General features: G+C 40.9%; 1 protein-coding gene and 1 long non-coding RNA gene across 4 annotated transcripts; one reads left to right on the forward strand and one right to left on the reverse strand.

Moving 5' to 3' along the window:
• Positions 1–207: 207 nt before the first annotated feature.
• ZBED5 (zinc finger BED-type containing 5) lies at positions 208–5,583 on the reverse strand. Of its 3 annotated transcripts, none has more exons than XM_059931136.1 (3): positions 5,308–5,583; positions 3,568–3,683; positions 208–2,495 (listed from the first exon to the last, which is right to left on the reverse strand). In XM_059931136.1, the coding sequence occupies exon 3, from the start codon at positions 2,357–2,359 to the stop codon at positions 275–277; it is 2,085 nt and encodes a 694-aa protein (XP_059787119.1). In that variant the 5' UTR covers positions 2,360–2,495; positions 3,568–3,683; positions 5,308–5,583; the 3' UTR covers positions 208–274. The 3 variants fall into 3 exon arrangements, with proteins under 3 accessions (XP_059787119.1, XP_059787117.1, XP_059787118.1); XM_059931134.1 differs by having other exon boundaries at positions 208–2,500; XM_059931135.1 differs by having other exon boundaries at positions 208–2,532.
• On the forward strand, positions 5,394–10,100 carry LOC132370671 (uncharacterized). Its single transcript, XR_009504656.1, has 2 exons — positions 5,394–8,090; positions 9,905–10,100. It is a non-coding gene; the product is annotated as an uncharacterized LOC132370671 (long non-coding RNA).
• The last annotated feature ends 2,485 nt before the right edge of the window (positions 10,101–12,585 follow it).

Consider the following 12,585-nt stretch of genomic DNA (forward strand, 5'->3'; position numbering starts at 1 on the left):
TGAAAAGCTATGTCATGCTAAGAAACTGGGACTTTTCCTTGTGAATCAATTATTTCCCAGAGTCATGACCATGGAACCCTTTGAAATTACGTGAAGAAGAAATACCAACAGCAGTACAGGTTTAAATTTTTGATTCTCTACCTTTCTTAAAATCTAAGAGGTATAAAAAATTTGAATCATTTTTTTAAAACCCCAAGATATCATCAGTGAAGTAAATCATCTTTTATTTTCATCTTATATTTGGTTATCAAGAGGCATGCAAAACCCTCCGATTTTAATGAGAACAGTGTTTTTGTGTCTTTTTGTCACATATCCGCTTAATATTAGGTGTAATGTTGCTAAGTCGGATCCGCATGTGAGGTGCAGCATCGAGTCTTTTCCTGTATTTCGTTTTTGTTGCAGCATAATATGAAAATCCTGTCTCACACAGGTGCATTGTAGCAAAAGGAAGAAGTACACGAACTGCACGCCTTGCAACACTTGGGTACTCTTGAATTAGGCTACTCCAAAAATCATTTAGTGAAAGTTCACTGAAATTTTGTTTCACTTGAGAATCAGATGTTAAATCAATCAGGCTCTCGTAGTCCCGTGCTACTAATGAGACTGGTTTAACAGTTACTGTAAATGGATTTCTAACCCAAGCATTATTGTCATTTGTTACAGGAAAATATTTTAACAGAGTAGAGCGCAAACCCCTTAGGTGCTGCACTATGGCACTGCAAATATCTTTATCAACTGTAGAATTAATTTCAGTCAAAAAGTCACTGAGTGTAGGAAAACAATCAAAGTTTTCTTCTTCGACAGATGAGGCCCAAAATTCCAATTTTCTTAACAATGATGACATTTTATCAAATACTGTGAACACTGTCACATTTTTTCCTTGCATTGACAGATTAACCTCATTTAATTTAGTAAAAATATCTGCAAGATATGCCAGTCTTAGCAGCCAAGATGAATTTGTTAAACAGTCAGACAGTCGAAAAGCAGAATCCATGAAAACCAACAGTTCACGACGAAGCTCAAAAAGTCTTACAAGAACTTTACCTCGGGAAAGCCACCTCACCTCTGTATTTAGAAGAAGTGCTGTGTGCTGGGCACCCATTTCTTCACACAAAATTTTTAGTAGTCTGGATTGATGTGGTCGAGCTTTAATATAATTGATGATTTGTACGGCCTGATCTAGCACATTTTTCAGAGATGCAGGCATTGTTTTAACTGCTAGTGCATGTCTATATAACAGGCAGTGACTACTGGAGCTTTCGGGAGCCACATATTTTATCAAGGTGACAGCCTCAGCAATTTTCCCGTCCATTGCCCTGGAAGCATCACTACAAACATCAACACATTTTTCCCATTCAATTTCATGTTTCTGCATAAAACTGTTGATGCAGTTGAAAATTTCTTCACCAGTGGCATTACTTTGCAAAGACTCACATAAGAGTAGGTCTTCCTCAATAGACTTATTAAACCTGTAACGAACAAACACAAGCAGCACAGCAAGTCCTGAAACATCAGCTGATTCATCTAGTTGCAGTGAAAACCCATCACAAATTTTCAGTCTACAAACAAGCTCTTCTTCAATGTCAGCAGCTAGATCCTTAATTCGACGTGCAACAGTACTGTTTGATAGCTGTACTGCATCTATTTTTTTACTATACTGTTCGTCAAACATCCGCATCACCACATCTTTTGCACAAGGCTTGATAAGCAATTCTCCAATAGTATGAGCCTCTCCACTCAGGGCTATATGGTAACTTACATTGTATGATGCTTCTGTAGCACTTTCATTATCTGTATTGACAATTTTAGGTGCTGGGGGTTTATTATTTTCAGGTGACTCAAGATGTTGCTTGAAAAAGCTTATGTCTTTGTCTTTGTATGCAGCATGTTTAGTTTCCAAATGTCTTCGAAGCTTACTAGGGGCCAAAGAGCTATTTGATAAAATTTTCTTACATAATACACACTGGGCATGAGGTGCATCTCTATTTCCAAAGTAAGTAAATCCAAAAGACAAATAACTTTCATCATATTTTCTTCTTTTTGGTTTCTTACTAAATGTTGTTATTTTGTTGGAATTGGACATAAATTTGACCCTGGAAAGCTCACCTTCTGAATTTTTAGAAACTGCAGGCTGCAACTGCTCATCTTCACTCTGTAATATTCCAACCTTTTGATCATTTGATTCAGACACAATTTGGTAACAAAAAGATTCTACTTCTTGTTTAAGACTTCCTTGTTTCAGCAACAGATCCATAGGCAATGAATTTGTGGTACAAAACATGGTTAATTTAGAATAAACATTGAGTATCACAAATGTGTTGAAATTATAAGACAGGATACACAGAAGATGAGCAACCATCAAAGAGATGATATATAGCAACACATCAGTTAATTTGTAAGTGCTGCCTATGCATCAACGCGCAGATGGAACATCACACGTTCGTGTATCAGGTGATCTCTCATTCGACTTCCTGGTGCTCTCAGGTATGGCACACCTTTTCTTAAAGGTAGATTATCACATAAAAATAAAAGCTATAGAAATGAGTTTAGTAGTCTTAAACTTACATTTTAAAATAAATTCTAAAAGAAGAAACTATTGTTAGCATTGATCTTTTTCTCACAACGCTTATTAACTTAAGATAACATTAATCTTCTATAAAACACAGTTTGGGAACCATTGGACTAAGAAATAATGAGTTGATAAATGCATTTTTAAGGAAGGGACCTTGAGGTCCCATGGCAGGGTTGGCAAACTTCTCCTGTAAAGTGCCATACGGTAAATGTTTTTTACCTGATGGGCCGTATGGTCTCTGTTGCAACTATTCAGCTTTGTAGTTGTAGCATGGCAGCAGCCATAGACAAAACGTTAAAGAATGGGCACAATTGTGTTCCAATAAATATTTATAAAAACAGACAGCATGGGACCATAATTTATCATCCCCTTTCATGATATACAGTATCTTGGAATCTCTTCTAGCTTTCTGATGCCTACTGCCATTAGATACATTCACTGTTGACACCGTCATACATCTTAAGGCTCCTTTCAGGGCTAGTAATTATTCTGATGAGCTATGTCAAAAACACACAAACAGTTCAAAGTTTTGCAAGACACATAATTCTGTTGTATCTAAACACTGTGTGTTAACATTGAAAAATAAACTGTAAACCAAAAGTTAGCTACTATTTCTCTGGACTTAAATTACATAAATATTTATATTATCCAAAATAAGACTCATTCAAAATAATGCATATATTTTACTGATTACTCTGCATCCCATTATTCTTTAGGTGAAGGCTTAACGAAGACCTAAAGAAAACTCTCATTTAAATAGGTTTATTCCTCATATAATAGTTTTTTAAAAGCATAATTAAATGGAAGGGTAATGCAAAGTTTAGGACCTCTGATGAATACCAGTCTTATAAGTTAAGGCATTCAAATTTAGTGTCTACCTAAATATAGCTACTTTTGATTTCAACTTTATGATTTGGCTCAGAGTAAGCTTTGGATTCTCATATTAGATCCTGAATCAAAATGGTTTTCTCAGTAACAGCTAGAGGGTAAGATACCTGAAATGAGGAGCACTCCCTTCTGCAATCACTCTCTCCAACTTGGCAGCTTGAAATGCAGACGCTTCAAAAAAAATAAAATTAAGGGATAGGGTGGAAGGGGAGTAACCAAAAGCCTAGAATGAGAAAAAATAAAATTAGACACTACAAAAGGAGAAAGAACTATACACCTCTAAGATGACCATTCTTTACAATTTATTTTAGAGCCATGCAGTGCAAATGATTCTTCACTGCAATGCAGATCTTAGACTGAAATAGAAGATGCCTAACATAGTAAAAATGCTAGTATTTTCGTCCTGTTTAATACCCTGGCAATTTCATTATTTTGAAATGCTCCCCCATCCACTGACTTCAAAGAAAAACATTAAAAACTCTCAGAAATGAAACCTAACTTTTTAAAGTACAGCCACACCTTAAGTGTCTCTAAAACTAAGCACTGAAAGTAATCTAAAATGGAATTATACATGAAAGGGTCACATGAACTATGCCTTTTTGTTACAACCACTCCTCTCAATAACCAAGCTCCTTAACGTTACTAATGTTTACTGAGTGATCATTGTTTACTATGTGCCAGTAACTGCTAAATCCTTCCTAGATTAGGTCACTTAATCCTCAAAACAAACCTGAGAGTCAGGGACTATTATTAATAACCCCCCTTTAGGGATGAACAAATAGATACAGAGAGGCTAAGTCACCTGCTAAGTTAACACATCTGGGAAAAACTCAGAACAGAACCCAGAAAGTTCGACTGCAGAGCCCACGTGCCTAGTCACTGCTTGTGTGTCTCTCAATACTCTTAATCTCTCAAGCACTAAAAAATCTGTTACCAGGAGTTGGATGGTGCAGAGAGAAATGAATTACGATGGGTTACAACTGCCAGAAAGTCGAGGGTCTCAAAACTGGCAGCAGGAGAAAGCCCTACATCTTCATTACTGGGAGCGAAAGAGTAGACTGTCCTTTCACAGTCCTGAATGCGCTTTAGCTGCCGAGAACTTCATGGAGCCGCTGGGTGACCTCAAAATTTAGGATCCCTCTCCCCTGCTACCACAGAAGGACACGACGGAGTGGAAACGCTTTGTTCGGAGGGCCTCAGTTCCACCTTTTTAGAGGTGCTTCCCCGAATCTCTCGAGGACAAAGAGACTGGACTCCCTAAAGTTTCTATTCGACTCCCTGAAAAGGGGCGGGGGGAACCCTCATCTTTTGTCTCTTCGGCTAAGGTGACAGGTAGCACCCTCCATTCACCCCCCCCCCCACCCTCAGGCGGTTCCTGCTCTGAACAATACCCGTGGGGCAGGAGGGCTGGGTAGGAGTGCAGTCCATTCATAAGCCAAGGCAGGAGGTGGGCACGGACACCCCGTCCAGCACCTAAGTGCTTTTTTAAACGGGCACCTCGATGGGCGGCCCGGCCACCTATCCCTCGGCTGCTCCTTGTCACAGGAGCGCGCTGCCCACCACAGCTGGGGGCTGGCTTCCTGTGGGCGTCCACCCTCGCCTACGGAACTGCTCTCGCGTCCCCGGGCGGTCGCCTCAGCTAACAACCACAGGAAAACGTCTCAGCACCCGACGCTATCTTTCTCTTTCATCTCCATCAATGATGGAGAGAACGGTCTCGGCTGCGGCTGGGCTGCGGAGCAGCGCCGCGGTCCCCAGCTGAGCCTGCGGCCGCCATTTTACGAAGCTCACGGCAGCGGCCATTTCAGAACGCACCACTCAGCCGCCGCGGCGGCTCTGGTCCTCACCTTCACCGAGGCCTGAACGGGGTCAAGAGCCAGTCGTCGCGGACTGGAGGGGAGAGGGGGGAAGGGAGGAAGGGGAGAAATGAAAAACAAAACAGAGGGAAGAAGGATTGGGGGGCCGGGCGATGCTCTCAGCTCAGGGATATCGCCTATGCCACCTCCATAGAGATCCAATTCGCGGCGGGCGCGGTAGCTCGTCTGAAGATAAATTTAGCACTCTGGGGCACCCGAACTTACTGTCTCCTTGAACGACTCCGCCGCCGCCCAATCAGCGCCGGAGTTGCTCCCCGCCACCAATCCGCGCTGAGCAGTGGGGTGGGACCAAAGGGAAGGACCAAGCTCGGTTGAGGCGTTGCCCAGCTGCCGTCGCCCCTGGCAGTCTGCAATCGTGAGCTGAAGGAGGTTGAGGTGAATGGCAGACGTGAAGCGATTGTTTTCAAATTTCCCTGGGCCCGAGCAGCCCCGGCGTTTGTTTACAGTGTAGAGTCCTGGGTGCTGCGAGATAGCATTTTTGATCCTGTAGGCTGGACTGGCTTTGAGAAATCTGCGTATCCACAAGCACTGGGGCTCTGCCCCGGCGGCAGATTTGAGTGGATTCGCAGACTCTGGGCTGCTGGTGCTTTCACGCCCTCTTTGTTCCCCAAGCCGCACCCCAGGCCCAGACTGCGCAACCGCCTCCTCTTTTCCTTGTTTTCTCACCAGAAAACTCTCTCTCCCTTCCCCGCCCCTCCCCGACGCTGGCGTGTCGGGGGGCCCTAGCGGGCAGAGCTGGGAGCTGAGCCTGATCTTGCCGGGGCGCTGCTCTCGGGTGACCCCACATTGGGTCGGGGAGCCGCGGGTAGGAATATGTAGGGATAGCGGCGTCTCCGCAGTGTCAACGGGAAAGAGGCCGCTTCCTGTGTCTTTGCACCCCTCCCTGGTGGCTCCCTCCTCGGAGGAACGTCCAGCGCTCTGGAACAATCAGTTTGCTAGCTGTAGCATCGGGTGTTTTAAGCCCATTTCTTCTACGCCCATCCCCTCTTTTTAAAAACAACACAGCAAAAGGCTTCGGGCTGTGTATTCCGTTATTCCATATTGTGTGAGATCCGTCGTGGCGACCTGCAGTCTGTTTTTCCAAACTGGCATCTTAAAATATGTACACTTCTTGGAGGGAATTTGTTAAAATACGCGTAGCATTAAACAGTGGGTCCCATTGTTTGCAATATTTTAGATTTTCGAGGCCCCGTAGAAATAGCCAAATGAAAGTTGGATCTTGTTTTCAGGCGCTGCACCAATGACAGAAAATTCCCAACTTGTGGTCAAAAGCAAGGGCAGCTTTTGTTTTTCTTAAATATGCTCTTCTTTGATATGCGAATAACTTTCTTAGGCGTTGAAAGAAGTCTAACCTTTTATTTAACAGAATTTTCAGGAGGACTGAAAAATATGATTTCCTAGGACTGATAATAGATGTTAACATTTGGCCCTAAATGCTTTAAAGTCATTTCAGCATCTTCAGAACTTTGCCCTATGGTAGGCTATCCAATCATTTTAAAATGATTCCTCTTAAATCGGCCTCATTTGAGCTTTAACCACCGAGGGGAAAATCATTTTGGGGAAGGGGCTCAATTTTACTTGAAGAGCGAAGAATTTCATTTTGTAATTGCAGGAGTTGTCTAGCTTCTTAATAATATTGGAATAATATCCCACATTTTCATATGTTTTATATTTCATAAAAGCCTTTTACATATATGCTCCCGATTTAATCTTCACGTATCTGGTTTACATCTTCATGAATTGGGAAAATCCAAAACATTCAGCTGATAACAAATTCAACTGAAGTCAAGTCTAGGATTTAACCTAGGTCCAAAAATCTGAAGTCTGATAATTAAGGGGCTTGAAACATAAGAACTTTTTCTGTAATTGATTAGTTGATATGTTATTATAGGATGTTGGTTGCTGAGACAGATAAGAAAACGTATAGACAATGTAGAACTCAGACCAATAATGATAATGGCTAGCATTTATTGAATATGCAGTATTGGCAGAGGCTGTTCTATCTACACACTTTTTAAAGTACTAGCTCATTTACTCTTTACAACTCTATCAGATGACGATGCCTATTTTACAGATAAGGAAATTGAGCACAGATTGGTAAATAAATTGCCCAAGTTCCCACAGTTAATTGTTGGCAGAGCCAAGATTAAGTGCAGTGAGGTTGTGGGAACTACAGGCCATGTGTGTCTGGGTGGGGTGTGCTTGTACATATTTATATCAGGCAGAAAACGATTTCAAGTAAGATTACAGTAATATATTGGGTAAGCAGGTAGAGCTTCACCATGAAAAGGGAACTCGGTTAGTTACTTGGGGCTCAAGTAACTAACCGAGTTACTTCCCGTAAAATCATCATAGGAAGTAGTAACAGGAATTTTGACTGATATCCCAAATTTGCAGCCTTAGTTGCTGTGAGAGGTCTGAGATGGCAATTCTCTTCATGTTGGTTGCATGAGTTAATTTGCACTGCAGTTAGGTTTGCCAGAAGCAGATGATGAGACAGGGAGCTCTGGAGTCAGTATTGTAGGTTGGAGTGCCCCACTCCACCCTTTATACTCCCCTCTCCCTCAGATAGTATATGGCGGCCATGGGAAGGGCAGGACTGCAGCTGAGGCAGACCCTGAATGCGCTGACAGCTGGAGGCCATCTGCTGATCACACTACTGGCCGCTGAGCAGGGCAGCAAGTCCTTTCTTGAAGAAGGATCTGAGTGGCACATCTCCATGCCTGCCACAATGTGTCACCTTTAATATAAAGGTGGTAAATTAATACAATTTTCATTATTTCTGTGAAAGTTAATAATTACTGTGGTGTTGTGTGCTTTGTGAACTTTTAAGATCTATGGGGGAGGGTGGGAGTTTAGGGGGTGGGGGGAGGAGGAATTGGATGAAGGCAATCAGAAGGTACAAACTTGCAGTTATAAGATAAATAGTACTAAGGATGCAATGTACAACATGATCGATATAATTGACTCTGCTGTGTGTTATATATGAAAGTTGTTAAGAGAATAAACCCTAAGAGTTGTCATCACAAGATACTCTTTTTACTATTTCTTTATTTTGTACCTATATGAGATGACGGATGTTCACTAAACTTGTGATAATCACTTCATGATGTATGTAAATCAAATCATAATGTTGTACACTTTAAACTTATACAGTGCAGTGTGTCAATTATATCTCAATAAAACTGGTAGAAAAAAATATGAAACATTTAAGAGAATTTTGTGACCACAGGTATAAGATTGATTTATCGCTATTAGATTTACAAGAGTTATGTAAGTGCTTATAAAATTTCACTGCCAAGATGTTAGATATATTACATTTGTAATTGTAGTTTAAGATATCTAAGAAAATTTAATTAATGGAGTATGCAAGTGATGTTAAATATTCAAGAAGTATTTAGTCCGTTATGCTTGTGAATTAATTAAATCATAGAGAATAAGTGAAAGTGATTGTCCATTTTTTATGCAAAGATTATGAGATTTATAAATAGACTAACAAGATTTATAAATTGAGCTTTTTAGAGGCTTAAGAAATACAAGTTTACAATTTTAATGTCTTTGCCTATTAATAAACAAATTAGTCATGTCAATTATCAGTTTTTATTGTAGCTAGTATTCACTCCCAGGACTTTCACTATTCCCTCTATGTTCAATGATTCTCAAAAATACAACATGAGCCCTGACTTCCCACTTGAACTTCAGTTCTAGATTTTCAAGTCTGTAGACTTTCTATTTGAATATATACCAACAGCTCAGATGCAGCATGTTCACAACTGTACTAAATCTCTCCTAACACTTGTACTTTCTCAACAACTTCATTTTTGTTAAAGATTTTATCATTATTTTAATATCGCAAACTAGCAAGCTTTTGGAGTCAACAGTCACTCTTCACTCATCTTCATATTCCATATGTGCAGGCATCAAATTGTTATTTTCTTCTAATATTTCTTAGGTTCATCCACATCCCTCCATCACTATCACATGTTCTCTAGACCAGGCTCAAGAAATGTTCCTTCTAAATTATTGCCACAGTCTTCCTAGCTTCCATTGTTTTTCCATTTAATTGGTTTAGCATACCAATCTTCCATATTTTAGAATCTTGGAGTGACTCACTAGTTCTTCTATGTCATGGCATAGAATCATAAAACGTTAGAGCTGAAGAAAATCTGTAGAAAATAATATAGTCTTCACTCAGTATCTGTAGGGGTTTGGTTCCAGGACCCCTGCCCCTTGGATACCAAAAATCTGTGGATGTGCAAGTACTTTTTATACAATGGCATAGTATTTGCATATAATCTGCTCACATCCTCCTGTACACTTTAAATCATCTCTAGATTACTTATCACACCTAATACAATGTAAATGCATGTAAGTAGTAATAAATTCAATGTAAATGTTATGTAAATAGTTGCTGATGCTTGGCAAATTCAAGTTTTGCTTTTTGGAACTTTCTGGAATTTTTTTTTCTGAATATTTTTGATCCAAAGTTGGTTGAATCCTCAGATGTGGAAACTAGATACATAGAGCCAACTGTACAATGTAATCCCCTTTTTCCTCTGTCCTACAGAAGAGAAGAATGAATCCCAGAGTTATCGCATGACTTTGATGTCACATTGATAACTGGTGACAACGCTGAAATAGATCTCAAGGTGTATGAGGCATGTCTTAGGATTTTTTTTTTTTAATTTCCCATTGTACTGGACATTTAACTGTTCATTTGGCATATATGCCGTAAATATTTTTTAATAAATTTATTTATTTTATTTTTGGCTGCGTTGGGTCTTCGTTGCTGCCCACGGGCTTTCTCTAGTTGTGGCGAGCAGGGGCTACTCTTCGTTGCGGTGCGCGGGCTTCTCATTTTGGTGGCTTCTCTTGTTGCGGAGCACGAGCTCTAGGTGCACAGGCTTCAGTAGTTGTGGCGCATGGGCTCAGTAGTTGTGGCTCACGGGTTCTAGAGCACAGGCTCAGTAGTTGTGGCACATGGGCTTATTTGCTCTGCAGTATGTGGGATCTTCCCGGACCAGGGCTTGAACCCGTGTCCCCTGCATTGGCAGGCAGATTCTTAGACACTGCGCCACCAGGGAAGCCCCGTAAATATTTTTTGATATGTAAATTAAGCCATCTTTGACTCTGTTAATAAGTCCTCTTTCTGTTGCAAATGACAGAAATCCAATCCATAAGCAAAAAAGTTAATTTCTTGACTCACATTACTAAAAAGTCCATCAGTATAGGTATGGATGGGTTCAATGATTCAAATGATGTCAGGGCTCTGTTTGACTCTCTCTTTCATGATAGGCCCTCTCTACGTGGCAGTATAATGGCTTCTGGCATTCCCAAACTCATAGTGGAAGAGAGCATCTTCCCCAGTAGCACTGGGGAATGGTTTCCAGAAAGGTCTTTCATTAAGTTTGGGTTATGCCTGTGAACCAAACACACTGTGCAGGGAAGGAGTACTCAGTGTGGTCAACTTGGGACATATATGTCCTTTAGTTTGGGGAATATGAGTTTACTGTGTGATTCACCACCAGAATCTCATGGAATGGGTAAGGGGCCACCCCTAAAAGGAAGGGATTTCTGGAAAAGTAGAATATACCTACCAAATTTACTCTCCTTGCCCCTTATATCTGATCAGCTACCACAAAATCCTCCACTACTATATCTCTTTGTCCAACTTTTCTCTTCAATTCCACTACCATTGATTTAGTCCAGGATCCTATTAGTAATCTCCCAATCAATCTCCTGGCTATCGCCAATATCTATCAAATTTATCCTGCACACAGATAAGCACTCTATACACATTAAAGTCATTCCCTCACTCAAAGCTATTCCCATTGCTGGGGTGATTAACTCCTTGGCTTGGCATTCAAGTTTCTCACTAAACTGGTTTTGGTTTTTAAATTTTTTTCAATTTTACAGCAGTGGAGGTGCTAGGTGGGAAGTGAGGCAAGGAAGGGCTGGATTGTCTGGAGCTCCCTCTCTTCAACTAGTGGTCATGTGATATGTAGGTTAGTTGTTCTGGCTTAAATGCTCAAATTTGGGGTATTCATTTTGTTGTTGACTGAAATGCCAGGGGATGGGTTTACTTATGGTGTTTCTAATTTTAATTTTTACCCTGGTAATACAAGCATAACGTTCAAAAATTCAAGTAGCACTAAAAGATTTATAAGCAAGAACAACAAAAGATATCCCTTTGCCTCTCCTTCCGTTGTAACAACTTGTAACATTTTATTCCATTCCTTTTGGTATTTACCTCCATATTTCTCAATGAATATGTGTATAATGCTGTTTGCTCACACATGACCCATTATCATTCTGACTCCCAATCTACTTAACCTAAAACCTATAAAGCCCCGCAATTCATTGGCTAAACCTATAAAGCCCATCAATTCATTGGCTCATTCCTTCAATGTCCCAATCCCAAAATCCTGAGAGAGGAATCTGGTCCCAAGTTATGTTTTCATAAGGTCACCTACCACTGGCCAACCTGGGGTGGGCTGCTCTTGAGTCCCTACTGGGAGCTGTTGTCAGGGGTAGAGTATGATGTGTGGGTGCTCTGGGCTGGCTCTAATAATTCGGTGTCTGATTGTAGCTGAGGTCACAGATCGATGCACTCAGCTCCATTACAACTCTCTTCTAGCAAATCTCGTTGCTTGAGGCTACAAACCTAGAGACTAGTTTTCCCAGAAGTCCTTACAGCTTGGATTCATGAAACCCAGTTTCTGTAAAATAGATGTAACTTAGCAAGTTAAAAGTGAACATTCTGAGGTGGAGGCTGTATTTCTGCCACTTCTGTTATTTCCACTGGCACCTGTTGGTTTTTCTGGGACAGCTCCAGTGGAGGTCCCAGCATTCAGTCCCTAAATTTCATGGGTGATGAGAGATAGGGAGCAGGGCATCCATTTTCCTGATTCAGATTATGTCCGAGTCAGCGGGTATGGAGAGGGCTTCCTTATTCCCCAGCCTCAGAAGTGTGGCAGAAGCATGGTGCCCATGTGGGGCCAGTTCTGCAATACTTTTCTAGAAGTTGTGCCTGTAAGTGCAGCTTCAACTCTGTTCTACTAGCCCTTTTAATGATTTAATAAACCCCTAATTCCTCCTAGTAAATCCCTTTCTGTTTAAATTAGCTAGAGTGAAATCTGTTATTTACAACTGAATTCTAATGCACCTTTCAAAAGTGTTCTTTAAATATTTGTTCAACAATTACTTGATGGGGGCAATGAGAAGCTTAATTTTCAATCAATTAAAATT

Source organism: Balaenoptera ricei, chromosome 8 (assembly GCF_028023285.1).
Source record: "Balaenoptera ricei isolate mBalRic1 chromosome 8, mBalRic1.hap2, whole genome shotgun sequence".
NCBI classification, from domain to species: Eukaryota; Metazoa; Chordata; class Mammalia; order Artiodactyla; family Balaenopteridae; genus Balaenoptera; species Balaenoptera ricei.

Excerpts from the sequence above, each read along its gene's own strand:
- ZBED5 (XM_059931136.1), bottom strand. The coding sequence starts at position 2,359 with ATGGTTGCTCATCTTCTGTGTATCCTGTCTTATAATTTCAACACATTT.